Source organism: Taudactylus pleione, unplaced genomic scaffold (genome assembly GCF_031769625.1).
Source record: "Taudactylus pleione unplaced genomic scaffold, aTauple2 ptg000661l, whole genome shotgun sequence".
Classification (NCBI taxonomy): domain Eukaryota; kingdom Metazoa; phylum Chordata; class Amphibia; order Anura; family Myobatrachidae; genus Taudactylus; species Taudactylus pleione.
The window spans coordinates 679,766-693,889 of record NW_028285063.1 but is presented as its reverse complement, the minus strand read 5'-3'; the positions used below and the strand labels follow the sequence as shown (position 1 = coordinate 693,889).

General features: G+C 49.6%; 1 protein-coding gene across 2 annotated transcripts in view; it reads right to left on the bottom strand.

The window, feature by feature from the left end:
- EMILIN1 (elastin microfibril interfacer 1) overlaps positions 1 to 14,124 on the bottom strand; it is a 495,028-nt gene that overhangs the window by 109,514 nt on the left and 371,390 nt on the right. For both annotated transcript variants that reach the window (XM_088455577.1, XM_088455578.1), the window contains one exon: positions 3,202 to 3,219. In XM_088455577.1, the coding sequence (XP_088311703.1) occupies positions 3,202 to 3,219 (18 nt within the window). The remainder of the gene's footprint in view (positions 1 to 3,201; positions 3,220 to 14,124) is intronic.

Sequence of the window (14,124 nt, the reverse complement as noted above, 5' to 3'; positions counted from 1 at the left end):
ACACATCACACAACCTACACATCACACTGTCCCTACATCACACATCACACTGTCCCTACATCACACTGTGCCTACATCACACATCACACTGTCCCTACATCACACAGCCTCCACATCACACTGTCCCTACATCACACTGTCCCTACATCACACTGTCCCTACATCACACTGTCCCTACATCACACAGCCTCCACATCACACTGTCCCCACATCACACATCACACTGTTCCCACATCACACATCACACTGTCCCTACATCACACATTACACTGTCCCCACATCACACAGTCCCTACATCACACTGTCCCTAATCACACAGCCTCCACATCACACAGCCTCCACATCACACAGCCTCCACATCACACAGCCTCCAGTACAGTCTTCATCTCACCTACCTCGTCCGCAGCATGAACGCCCTTTCTTCAACCACCCCCCTTATTCAGTGCCCACATAATCCTCTACATTATCCATCTCTATCCTCCCCCTCTTGTCTCCTCCACTTGCTGTTTCCCCTATTTTCTCTCATCAGTCTCCCTTCCAACCCTCTGTTTCTTTCCCACACCTTTCATGTTCCTCCACTCTCAACCACCTCCCCTCCTCCATGGCCTTGTTACCCCACTACTAAGCCCCATTCCCTCCTGGTTCTGCCTGTCACCTCCCTCCCTCCATGGCCTTGTTACCTCACCACTAAGCCCCATTCCCTCCTGTCTCTGCCTGTCACCTCCCTCCCTCCATGGCCTTGTTACCCCACCACTAATCCCCATTCTCTCCTGGTTCTGCCTGTCACCTCCCTCCCTCCATGGCCTTGTTACCCCACCACTAAGCCCCATTCCCTCCTGCCTCTGCCTGTCACCTCCCTCCCTCCATGGCCTTGTTACCCCACCACTAAGCCCCATTCCCTCCTGGTACTGCCTGTCACCTCCCTCCCTCCATGGCCTTGTTACCCCACCACTAAGCCCCACTCCCTCCTGGTTCTGCCTGTCACCTCCCTCCATGGCCTTGTTACCTCACCACTAAGCCCCATTCCCTCCTGCCTCTGCCTGTCACCTCCCTCCCTCCATGGCCTTGTTACCCCACCACTAATCCCCATTCCCTCCTGCCTCTGCCTGTCACCTCCCTCCCTCCATGACCTTGTTACCCCACCACTAAGCCCCATTCCCTCCTGGTTCTGCCTGTCACCTCCCTCCCTCCATGGCCTTGTTACCCCACCACTAAGCCTCACTCCCTCCTGGTTCTGCCTGTCACCTCCCTCCATGGCCTTGTTACCTCACCACAGCCCCATTCCCTCCTGCCTCTGCCTGTCACCTCCCTCCCTCCATGGCCTTGTTACCCCACCACTAAGCCCCATTCCCTCCTGGTTCTGCCTGTCACCTCCCTCCCTCCATGGCCTTGTTACTCCACCACTAAGCCCCATTCCCTCATGCCTCTGCCTGTCACCTCCCTCCCTCCATGGCCTTGTTACCCCACCACAAAGCCCCATTCCCTCCTGCCTCTGCCTGTCACCTCCCTCCATGGCCTTGTTACCCCACCACTAAGCCCCATTCCCTCATGCCTCTGCCTGTCACCTCCCTCCCTCCATGGCCTTGTTACCCCACCACTAAGCCCCACTCCCTCCTGGTTCTGCCTGTCACCTCCCTCCCTCCATGGCCTTGTTAACCCACCACTAAGCCCCATTCCCTCCTGGTTCTGCCTGTCACCTCCCTCCCTCCATGGCCTTGTTATCCCACCACTAAGCCCCATTCCCTCCTGGTTCTGCCTGTCACCTCCCTCCCTCCATGGCCTTGTTACCCCACCACTAAGCCCCATTCCCTCCTGGTTCTGCCTGTCACCTCCCTCCCTCCATGGCCTTGTTACCCCACCACTAAGCCCCATTCCCTCATGCCTCTGCCTGTCACCTCCCTCCCTCCATGGCCTTGTTACCCCACCACTAAGCCCCATTCCCTCCTGCCTCTGCCTGTCACCTCCCTCCCTCCATGGCCTTGTTACCCCACCACTAAGCCCCATTCCCTCATGCCTCTGCCTGTCACCTCCCTCCCTCCATGGCCTTGTTACCCCACCACTAAGCCCCACTCCCTCCTGGTTCTGCCTGTCACCTCCCTCCCTCCATGGCCTTGTTAACCCACCACTAAGCCCCATTCCCTCCTGGTTCTGCCTGTCACCTCCCTCCCTCCATGGCCTTGTTACCCCACCACTAAGCCCCATTCCCTCCTGGTTCTGCCGGTCATCTACAGGGCTGCCAAGAGATTTTCTGGGCCCTGGTACAGCAACATTCTATGGGACCACAGTATGGTGGGCATGGCTGCACCCATTTGTGGGTAGGTCTAGCATGTAAGATGCCCCCACTCACAGGAGCATGGCATAGCACCCAGCAGCTGGGACTAAAGTATTCACTACTGTATTAGGATGTCCAGGCCCATTTTAGCTCCATTCTTAGCTGGATGTATTTAGATGTTAAAATGTAACATACAATAATTAAAGTGCTACAACTGTATTTTGTACATTTCTCATGTAAATAACAAAACATAATCTATTTTCTGTCATAGAGATGAAAGACCTAAGTTTCACATAACATCAGGTCATCTTATACACATTCCGCAGCACATATCCTACCCCACTGCTCCATGCTCCTTCCTCACTATGTACCCCGTCTGTGTTGCCCCTCGCTGTCTGCACCCCCCTAGAATGTAAGCTCTTACGAGCAGGGCCCTCATCCCTCATGTGATTTCCTCCCTTACTTATAGTATCATGTACTCCTAACTCCCCAATTGGCACCTAACACCTGGTTGCTTATGCCCTGCTGCTTGTGGTATACAGCTATGTGTATACGCCATGTCCTTGTCCTGCATTGTTTTGTGTTACTATTACTGTTTTTTCTTGTGTGCTCATTTATGTAGTGTGTAAGGTGCTGCGGAACCTCTGTGGCGCCATATAAATAAAGGATAATAATAACAGTGTTAAGGGCTAATCTCTAGAACATGTCATGTAATATGTAGCAGTGTTCAGGTGTTTATCTCTGTTATCGGTGATTGCTAATATACATCTCCAGTGCATTGGGTCTGTGGCTTTTCTGGTAGATGATTTTCTGGGTACAGATTACTGGTAATACATTTTCATATACTGTTTCCATTTATATAGTCTTTAATGATCATGAACACTTTACTGTCTCTGAAAATAACATTACAGAATTATGAAATGTCTTACCTTGTTCTCCTCGCAGACCTACAATAATAAACAGACATGGTTAGCAAACTCTCCAACTCTACCCTCCAGGTGCTACTAAGAGGATGGGGCATATTTATCATGGACCAAATGTCAGACAATGTATCCAGGCCCTGTACATGGTATTATGTCCCCCACTATCACACACTGTATCCAGGCCCTGTACATGGTATTATATCCCCCCACTATCTCACACACTGTATCCAGGCCCTGTACATGGTATTATGTCCCCCACTATCACACACTGTATCCAGGCCCTGTACATGGTATTATATCCCCCCACTATCTCACACACTGTATCCAGGCCCTGTACATGGTATTATGTCCCCCACTATCACACAATGTATCCAGGCCCTGTACATGGTAATATATCCCCCACTATCTCACACACTGTATCCAGGCCCTGTACATGGTATTATGTCCCCCACTATCACACACTGTATCCAGGCCCTGTACATGGTATTATATCCCCCCACTATCTCACACACTGTATCCAGGCCCTGTACATGGTATTATGTCCCCCACTATCACACAATGTATCCAGGCCCTGTACATGGTATTATATCCCCCACTATCACACACTGTATCCAGGCCCTGTACATGGTATCATATCCCCCACTATCACACACAGTGTTTCCAGGCCATGGTCATGGTATTATATCCCCCACTATCACTCACTGTATCCAGGCCCTGTACATGGTACTATATATCCCCCACTATCTCACACACTGTATCCAGGCCCTGTACATGGTATTATATCCCCCAACTATCTCACACACTGTATCCAGGCCCTGTACATGGTATTATATCCCCCACTATCTCACACACTGTATCCAGGCCCTGTACATGGTATTATATCCCCCAACTATCTCACACTGTATCCAGGCCCTGTACATGGTATTATATCCCCCACTATCTCACACACTGTATCCAGGCCCTGTACATGGTATTATATCCCCCACTAACACACACTGTATCCAGGCCCTGTACATGGTATTATATCCCCCCACTATCTCACACACTGTATCCAGGCCCTGTACATGGTATTATGTCCCCCACTATCACACACTGTATCCAGGCCATGTACATGGTATTATATCCCCCCACTATCTCACACACTGTATCCAGGCCCTGTACATGGTATTATATCCCCCCACTATCTCACACACTGTATCCAGGCCCTGTACATGGTATTATGTCCCCCACTATCACACACTGTATCCAGGCCCTGTACATGGTATTATGTCCCCCACTATCACACACTGTATCCAGGCCCTGTACATGGTATTATGTCCCCCACTATCACACACTGTATCCAGGCCCTGTACATGGTATTATGTCCCCCACTATCTCACACACTGTATCCAGGCCCTGTACATGGTATTATATCCCCCCACTATCTCACACACTGTATCCAGGCCCTGTACATGGTACTATATATCCCCCACTATCTCACACACTGTATCCAGGCCCTGTACATGGTATTATGTCCCCCACTATCACACAATGTATCCAGGCCTTGTACATGGTATTATATCCTCCCACTATCTCACACACTGTATCCAGGTGCTACTAAGAGGATGGACCAAATGTTATCATCACTAATCGTAGCAACTAGAGATGCCTTTGTCAGCGGTTTATCAATACAGACATGCCAGGAGAGTGCTGATAAGATGGATTTATCAATAAAGACATGCCAGGAGAGTGCCGATAAGATGGATTTATCAATACAGACATGCCAGGAGAGTGCCGATAAGATGGATTTATCAATACAGACATGCCAGGAGAGTGCTGATAAGATGGATTTATCAATACAGACATGCCAGGAGAGTGCCGATAAGATGGGTTTATCAATACAGACATTCCATGAGAGTGCTGATAAGATGGATTTATCAATACAGACATTCCATGAGAGTGCCGATAAGATGGATTTATCAATACAGACATGCCAGGAGAGTGCCGATAAGAGGCAGCCCTGGCCATGACTTAAACGCTTGTATTTTCTATTGCTGCTTGCTATCAGCTCACATCCATGTTCTTTCCCTGAGTGAGGTTTCAGCAAATGCATGAAATTAGTCAGACAGGAGGAGCGCACGAGGACAGCCGAGCGATCTGCACATGCTACTTCCTTTCCAGCAGTTATCTGCGCTGCTAATGGCGATCGCTACAGAGTACATATCCTGAAAGCTTGCAGTCCTCAGATAGGACTATAGGCCAGAGATGGACGCTAATGCTATCGCAACTGTGATTTTGTATAATCATTACTGACTGACACATTCCCCCTCCCCAGCAGGTGCACAGGTGTAGACATTACTCACTGACCCATTTCCCAGGTCTCCCAGCAGGTGCACAGGTGTACTCATTACTCACTGACACATTTCCCAGGTCACCCAGCAGGTGCACAGGTGTACTCATTACTCACTGACACATTTCCCAGGTCACCCAGCAGGTGCACAGGTGTATTCATTACTCATTGACACATTTCCAGGTCACCAGCAGCTGCACAGGTGTAATCATTACTCACTGACACATTTCCCAGGTCACCCAGCAGGTGCACAGGTGTAATCATTACTCACTGACACATTTCCCAGGTCACCCAGCAGGTACACAGGTGTATTCATTACTCACTGACACATTTCCCAGGTCACCCAGCAGGAGCACAGGTGTAATCATTACTCACTGACACATTTCCCCTCCCCAGCAGGAGCACAGGTGTAATCATTACTCACTGACACATTTCCCAGGTCACCAGGAGGAGCACAGGTGTAATCATTACTCACTGGTACATTTCCCAGGTCACCCAGCAGGTGCACAGGTGTAGTCATTACTCACTGACACATTTCCCAGGTCACCAGCAGCTGCACAGGTGTAATCATTACTCACTGATACATTTCCCAGGTCACCCAGCAGGTACACAGGTGTATTCATTACTCACTGACACATTTCCCAGGTCACCCAGCAGGTGCACAGGTGTAATCATTACTCACTGACCCATTTCCCAGGTCACCCAGCAGGTGCACAGGTGTAGTCATTACTCACTGACACATTTCCCAGGTCACCAGCAGCTGCACAGGTGTAATCATTACTCACTGACACATTTTGCAGGTCACCCAGCAGGTACACAGGTGTATTCATTACTCACTGACACATTTCCCAGGTCACCCAGCAGGAGCACAGGTGTAATCATTACTCACTGACACATTTCCCAGGTCACCCAGCAGGAGCACAGGTGTAATCATTACTCACTGACACATTTCCCAGGTCACCAGGAGGAGCACAGGTGTAATCATTACTCACTGATACATTTCCCAGGTCACCCAGCAGGTGCACAGGTGTAGACATTAATCACTGACACATTTCCCAGGTCACCAGCAGCTGCACAGGTGTAATCATTACTCACTGATACATTTCCCAGGTCACCCAGCAGGTACACAGGTGTATTCATTACTCACTGACACATTTCCCAGGTCACCCAGCAGGTGCACAGGTGTAATCATTACTCACTGACATATTTCCCAGGTCACCCAGCAGGTACACAGGTGTATTCATTACTCACTGACACATTTCCCAGGTCACCCAGCAGGTGCACAGGTGTATTTATTACTCACTGACACATTTCCCAGGTCACCCAGCAGGTGCACAGGTGTAATCATTACTCACTGACCCATTTCCCAGGTCTCCCAGCAGGTGCACAGGTGTACTCATTACTCACTGACACATTTCCCAGGTCACCCAGCAGGTACACAGGTGTAATCATTACTCACTGACCCATTTCCCAGGTCTCCCAGCAGGTGCACAGGTGTAATCATTACTCACTGACACATTTCCCAGGTCACCCAGCAGGTACACAGGTGTATTCATTACTCACTGACACATTTCCCAGGTCACCAGCAGCTGCACAGGTGTAGTCATTACTGACTGACACATTCCCAAGTCACCAGCAGCTGCACAGGTGTAATCATTACTGACTGACACATTTCCCAGGTCACCCAGCAGGAGCACATGTGTAATCATTACTCACTGACACATTTCCCAGGTCACCCAGCAGGTACACAGGTGTATTCATTACTCACTGACACATTTCCCAGGTCACCCAGCAGGAGCACAGGTGTAATCATTACTCACTGACACATTTCCCAGGTCACCCAGCAGGAGCACAGGTGTAATCATTACTCACTGACACATTTCCCAGGTCACCCAGCAGGAGCACAGGTGTAATCATTACTCACTGACACATTTCCCAGGTCATCCAGCAGGTGCACAGGTGTAATCATTACTCACTGACACATTTCACAGGTCACCCAGCAGGTGCACAGGTGTATTCATTACTCATTGACACATTTCCCAGGTCACCAGCAGCTGCACAGGTGTAATCATTACTCACTGACACATTTCCCAGGTCACCCAGCAGGTGCACAGGTGTAATCATTACTCACTGACACATTTCCCAGGTCACCCAGCAGGTACACAGGTGTATTCATTACTCACTGACACATTTCCCAGGTCACCCAGCAGGAGCACAGGTGTAATCATTACTCACTGACACATTTCCCAGGTCACCAGGAGGAGCACAGGTGTAATCATTACTCACTGGTACATTTCCCAGGTCACCCAGCAGGTGCACAGGTGTAGTCATTACTCACTGACACATTTCCCAGGTCACCAGCAGCTGCACAGGTGTAATCATTACTCACTGATACATTTCCCAGGTCACCCAGCAGGTACACAGGTGTATTCATTACTCACTGACACATTTCCCAGGTCACCCAGCAGGTGCACAGGTGTAATCATTACTCACTGACACATTTCCCAGGTCACCCAGCAGGTGCACAGGTGTAGTCATTACTCACTGACACATTTCCCAGGTCACCCAGCAGGAGCACAGGTGTAATCATTACTCACTGACACATTTTGCAGGTCACCCAGCAGGTACACAGGTGTATTCATTACTCACTGACACATTTCCCAGGTCACCCAGCAGGAGCACAGGTGTAATCATTACTCACTGACACATTTCCCAGGTCACCCAGCAGGTGCACAGGTGTAGTCATTACTCACTGACACATTTCCCAGGTCACCAGCAGCTGCACAGGTGTAATCATTACTCACTGACACATTTTGCAGGTCACCCAGCAGGTACACAGGTGTATTCATTACTCACTGACACATTTCCCAGGTCACCCAGCAGGAGCACAGGTGTAATCATTACTCACTGACACATTTCCCAGGTCACCCAGCAGGAGCACAGGTGTAATCATTACTCACTGACACATTTCCCAGGTCACCAGGAGGAGCACAGGTGTAATCATTACTCACTGATACATTTCCCAGGTCACCCAGCAGGTGCACAGGTGTAGACATTAATCACTGACACATTTCCCAGGTCACCAGCAGCTGCACAGGTGTAATCATTACTCACTGATACATTTCCCAGGTCACCCAGCAGGTACACAGGTGTATTCATTACTCACTGACACATTTCCCAGGTCACCCAGCAGGTGCACAGGTGTAATCATTACTCACTGACACATTTCCCAGGTCACCCAGCAGGTGCACAGGTGTATTTATTACTCACGGACACATTTCCCAGGTCACCCAGCAGGTGCACAGGTGTAATCATTACTCACTGACCCATTTCCCAGGTCTCCCAGCAGGTGCACAGGTGTACTCATTACTCACTGACACATTTCCCAGGTCTCCCAGCAGGTACACAGGTGTACTCATTACTCACTGACCCATTTCCCAGGTCTCCCAGCAGGTGCACAGGTGTACTCATTACTCACTGACCCATTTCCCAGGTCACCCAGCAGGTACACAGGTGTAATCATTACTCACTGACCCATTTCCCAGGTCTCCCAGCAGGTGCACAGGTGTAATCATTACTCACTGACACATTTCCCAGGTCACCCAGCAGGTACACAGGTGTAATCATTACTCACTGACCCATTTCCCAGGTCTCCCAGCAGGAGCACAGGTGTAATCATTACTCACTGACACATTTCCCAGGTCACCCAGCAGGTGCACAGGTGTAATCATTACTCACTGACACATTTCCCAGGTCACCCAGCAGGTGCACAGGTGTAATCATTACTCACTGACACATTTCCCAGGTCACACAGCAGGAGCACAGGTGTATTCATTACTCACTGACACATTTCCCAGGTCACCCAGCAAGAGCACAGGTGTAATCATTACTCACTGACACATTTCCCAGGTCACCCAGCAGGAGCACAGGTGTAATCATTACTCACTGACACATTTCCCAGGTCACCCAGCAGGAGCACAGGTGTAATCATTACTCACTGACACATTTCCCAGGTCATCCAGCAGGTGCACAGGTGTAATCATTACTCACTGACACATTTCCCAGGTCACCCAGCAGGTGCACAGGTGTATTCATTACTCATTGACACATTTCCCAGGTCACCAGCAGCTGCACAGGTGTAATCATTACTCACTGACACATTTCCCAGGTCACCCAGCAGGTGCACAGGTGTAATCATTACTCACTGACACATTTCCCAGGTCACCCAGCAGGTACACAGGTGTATTCATTACTCACTGACACATTTCCCAGGTCACCCAGCAGGAGCACAGGTGTAATCATTACTCACTGACACATTTCCCAGGTCACCCAGCAGGTGCACAGGTGTATTCATTACTCATTGACACATTTCCCAGGTCACCAGCAGCTGCACAGGTGTAATCATTACTCACTGACACATTTCCCAGGTCACCCAGCAGGTGCACAGGTGTAATCATTACTCACTGACACATTTCCCAGGTCACCCAGCAGGTACACAGGTGTATTCATTACTCACTGACACATTTCCCGGGTCACCCAGCAGGAGCACAGGTGTAATCATTACTCACTGACACATTTCCCAGGTCACCCAGCAGGAGCACAGGTGTAATCATTACTCACTGACACATTTCCCAGGTCACCCAGCAGGAGCACAGGTGTAATCATTACTCACTGACACATTTCCCAGGTCACCCAGCAGGAGCACAGGTGTAATCATTACTCACTGACACATTTCCCAGGTCATCCAGCAGGTGCACAGGTGTAATCATTACTCACTGACACATTTCACAGGTCACCCAGCAGGTGCACAGGTGTATTCATTACTCATTGACACATTTCCCAGGTCACCAGCAGCTGCACAGGTGTAATCATTACTCACTGACACATTTCCCAGGTCACCCAGCAGGTGCACAGGTGTAATCATTACTCACTGACACATTTCCCAGGTCACCCAGCAGGTACACAGGTGTATTCATTACTCACTGACACATTTCCCAGGTCACCCAGCAGGAGCACAGGTGTAATCATTACTCACTGACACATTTCCCAGGTCACCAGGAGGAGCACAGGTGTAATCATTACTCACTGGTACATTTCCCAGGTCACCCAGCAGGTGCACAGGTGTAGTCATTACTCACTGACACATTTCCCAGGTCACCAGCAGCTGCACAGGTGTAATCATTACTCACTGATACATTTCCCAGGTCACCCAGCAGGTACACAGGTGTATTCATTACTCACTGACACATTTCCCAGGTCACCCAGCAGGTGCACAGGTGTAATCATTACTCACTGACACATTTCCCAGGTCACCCAGCAGGTGCACAGGTGTAGTCATTACTCACTGACACATTTCCCAGGTCACCCAGCAGGAGCACAGGTGTAATCATTACTCACTGACACATTTTGCAGGTCACCCAGCAGGTACACAGGTGTATTCATTACTCACTGACACATTTCCCAGGTCACCCAGCAGGAGCACAGGTGTAATCATTACTCACTGACATTTCCCAGGTCACCCAGCAGGTGCACAGGTGTAGTCATTACTCACTGACACATTTCCCAGGTCACCAGCAGCTGCACAGGTGTAATCATTACTCACTGACACATTTTGCAGGTCACCCAGCAGGTACACAGGTGTATTCATTACTCACTGACACATTTCCCAGGTCACCCAGCAGGAGCACAGGTGTAATCATTACTCACTGACACATTTCCCAGGTCACCCAGCAGGAGCACAGGTGTAATCATTACTCACTGACACATTTCCCAGGTCACCAGGAGGAGCACAGGTGTAATCATTACTCACTGATACATTTCCCAGGTCACCCAGCAGGTGCACAGGTGTAGACATTAATCACTGACACATTTCCCAGGTCACCAGCAGCTGCACAGGTGTAATCATTACTCACTGATACATTTCCCAGGTCACCCAGCAGGTACACAGGTGTATTCATTACTCACTGACACATTTCCCAGGTCACCCAGCAGGTGCACAGGTGTAATCATTACTAACTGACACATTTCCCAGGTCACCCAGCAGGTGCACAGGTGTATTTATTACTCACTGACACATTTCCCAGGTCACCCAGCAGGTGCACAGGTGTAATCATTACTCACTGACCCATTTCCCAGGTCTCCCAGCAGGTGCACAGGTGTACTCATTACTCACTGACACATTTCCCAGGTCTCCCAGCAGGTACACAGGTGTACTCATTACTCACTGACCCATTTCCCAGGTCTCCCAGCAGGTGCACAGGTGTACTCATTACTCACTGACACATTTCCCAGGTCATCCAGCAGGTACACAGGTGTAATCATTACTCACTGACCCATTTCCCAGGTCTCCCAGCAGGTGCACAGGTGTAATCATTACTCACTGACACATTTCCCAGGTCACCCAGCAGGTACACAGGTGTAATCATTACTCACTGACCCATTTCCCAGGTCTCCCAGCAGGAGCACAGGTGTAATCATTACTCACTGACACATTTCCCAGGTCACCCAGCAGGTGCACAGGTGTAATCATTACTCACTGACACATTTCCCAGGTCACCCAGCAGGTGCACAGGTGTAATCATTACTCACTGACACATTTCCCAGGTCACCCAGCAGGTGCACAGGTGTATTCATTACTCATTGACACATTTCCCAGGTCACCAGCAGCTGCACAGGTGTAATCATTACTCACTGACACATTTCCCAGGTCACCCAGCAGGTGCACAGGTGTAATCATTACTCACTGACACATTTCCCAGGTCACCCAGCAGGTACACAGGTGTATTCATTACTCACTGACACATTTCCCAGGTCACCCAGCAGGAGCACAGGTGTAATCATTACTCACTGACACATTTCCCAGGTCACCCAGCAGGTGCACAGGTGTATTCATTACTCATTGACACATTTCCCAGGTCACCAGCAGCTGCACAGGTGTAATCATTACTCACTGACACATTTCCCAGGTCACCCAGCAGGTGCACAGGTGTAATCATTACTCACTGACACATTTCCCAGGTCACCCAGCAGGTACACAGGTGTATTCATTACTCACTGACACATTTCCCGGGTCACCCAGCAGGAGCACAGGTGTAATCTTTACTCACTGACACATTTCCCAGGTTACCCAGCAGGTGTACAGGTGTATTTATTACTCAGTGACACATTTCCCAGGTCACCCAGCAGGTGCACAGGTGTAATCATTACTCACTGACAATTCCTCTCCCCAGCAGGTGTACAGGTGTAGTCATTACTCACTGACACATTTCCCAGGTCTCCCAGCAGGTGTACAGGTGTATTCATTACTCACTGACACATTTCCCAGGTCACCCAGCAGGTGCACAGGTGTATTCATTACTCACTGACACATTTCCCAGGTCACCCAGCAGGTGCACAGGTGTATTTATTACTCACTGACACATTTCCCAGGTCACCCAGCAGCTGCACAGGTGTAATCATTACTCACTGACACATTTCCCAGGTCACCCGGCAGGTGCACAGGTGTACTCATTACTCACTGACACATTTCCCAGGTCACCCAGCAGCTGCACAGGTGTAGTCATTACTCACTGACACATTTCCCAGGTCACCCAGCAGGAGCACAGGTGTACTCATTACTCACTGACACATTTCTCAGGTCACCCAGCAGGTGCACAGGTGTAGTCATTACTCACTGACACATTTCCCAGGTCACCCAGCAGGTGCACAGATGTATTCATTACTCACTGACACATTTCCCAGGTCACCCAGCAGGTGCACAGGTGTAGTCATTACTCACTGACACATTTCCCCTCCCCAGCAGGTGCACAGGTGTACTCATTACTCACTGAAACATTTCCCAGGTCACCCAGCAGGAGCACAGGTGTAATCATTACTCACTGACACATTTCCCCGGTCACCCTGCAGGAGCACAGGTGTAATCATTACTCACTGACACATTTCCCAGGTCACCAGCAGGAACACAGGTGTATTCATTACTCACTCATTTCACAGGTCACCCAGCAGGTGCACAGGTGTAATCATTACTCACTGACACATTTCCCAGGTCACCAGCAGGAGCACAGGTGTATTCATTACTCACTGACACATTTCTCTGGTCACCCAGCAGCTGCACAGGTGTAATCATTACTCACTGACAAATTTCGTAGGTCACCAGAAGGAGTATTATATCCCCCCACAGGTGTAGTCATTACTCACTGGTATTATATCCCACACTATCACACACACTGTATCCAGGCCCTGTACATGGTATTATATCCCCCTCTATCACACACTGTACCCAGGCCCTGTACATGGGATTATATTCCCCCACTATCACACAAACTGTATCCAGGCCCTATACATGGATATTATATCCCCCACTATCACACACACTGTATCCAGGCCCTATACATGGTATCATATCCCCCACTTTCACACACTGTATCCAGGCCCTGTACATGGTATCATATCCCCCACTATCACACACAGTGTTTCCAGGCCCTGTACATGGTATTATATCCCCCCACTATCACACACACTGTATACAGACCCTGTACATGGTATTATATCACCCACTATCACACACTGTACCCAGGCCCTGTACATGGGATTATATTCCC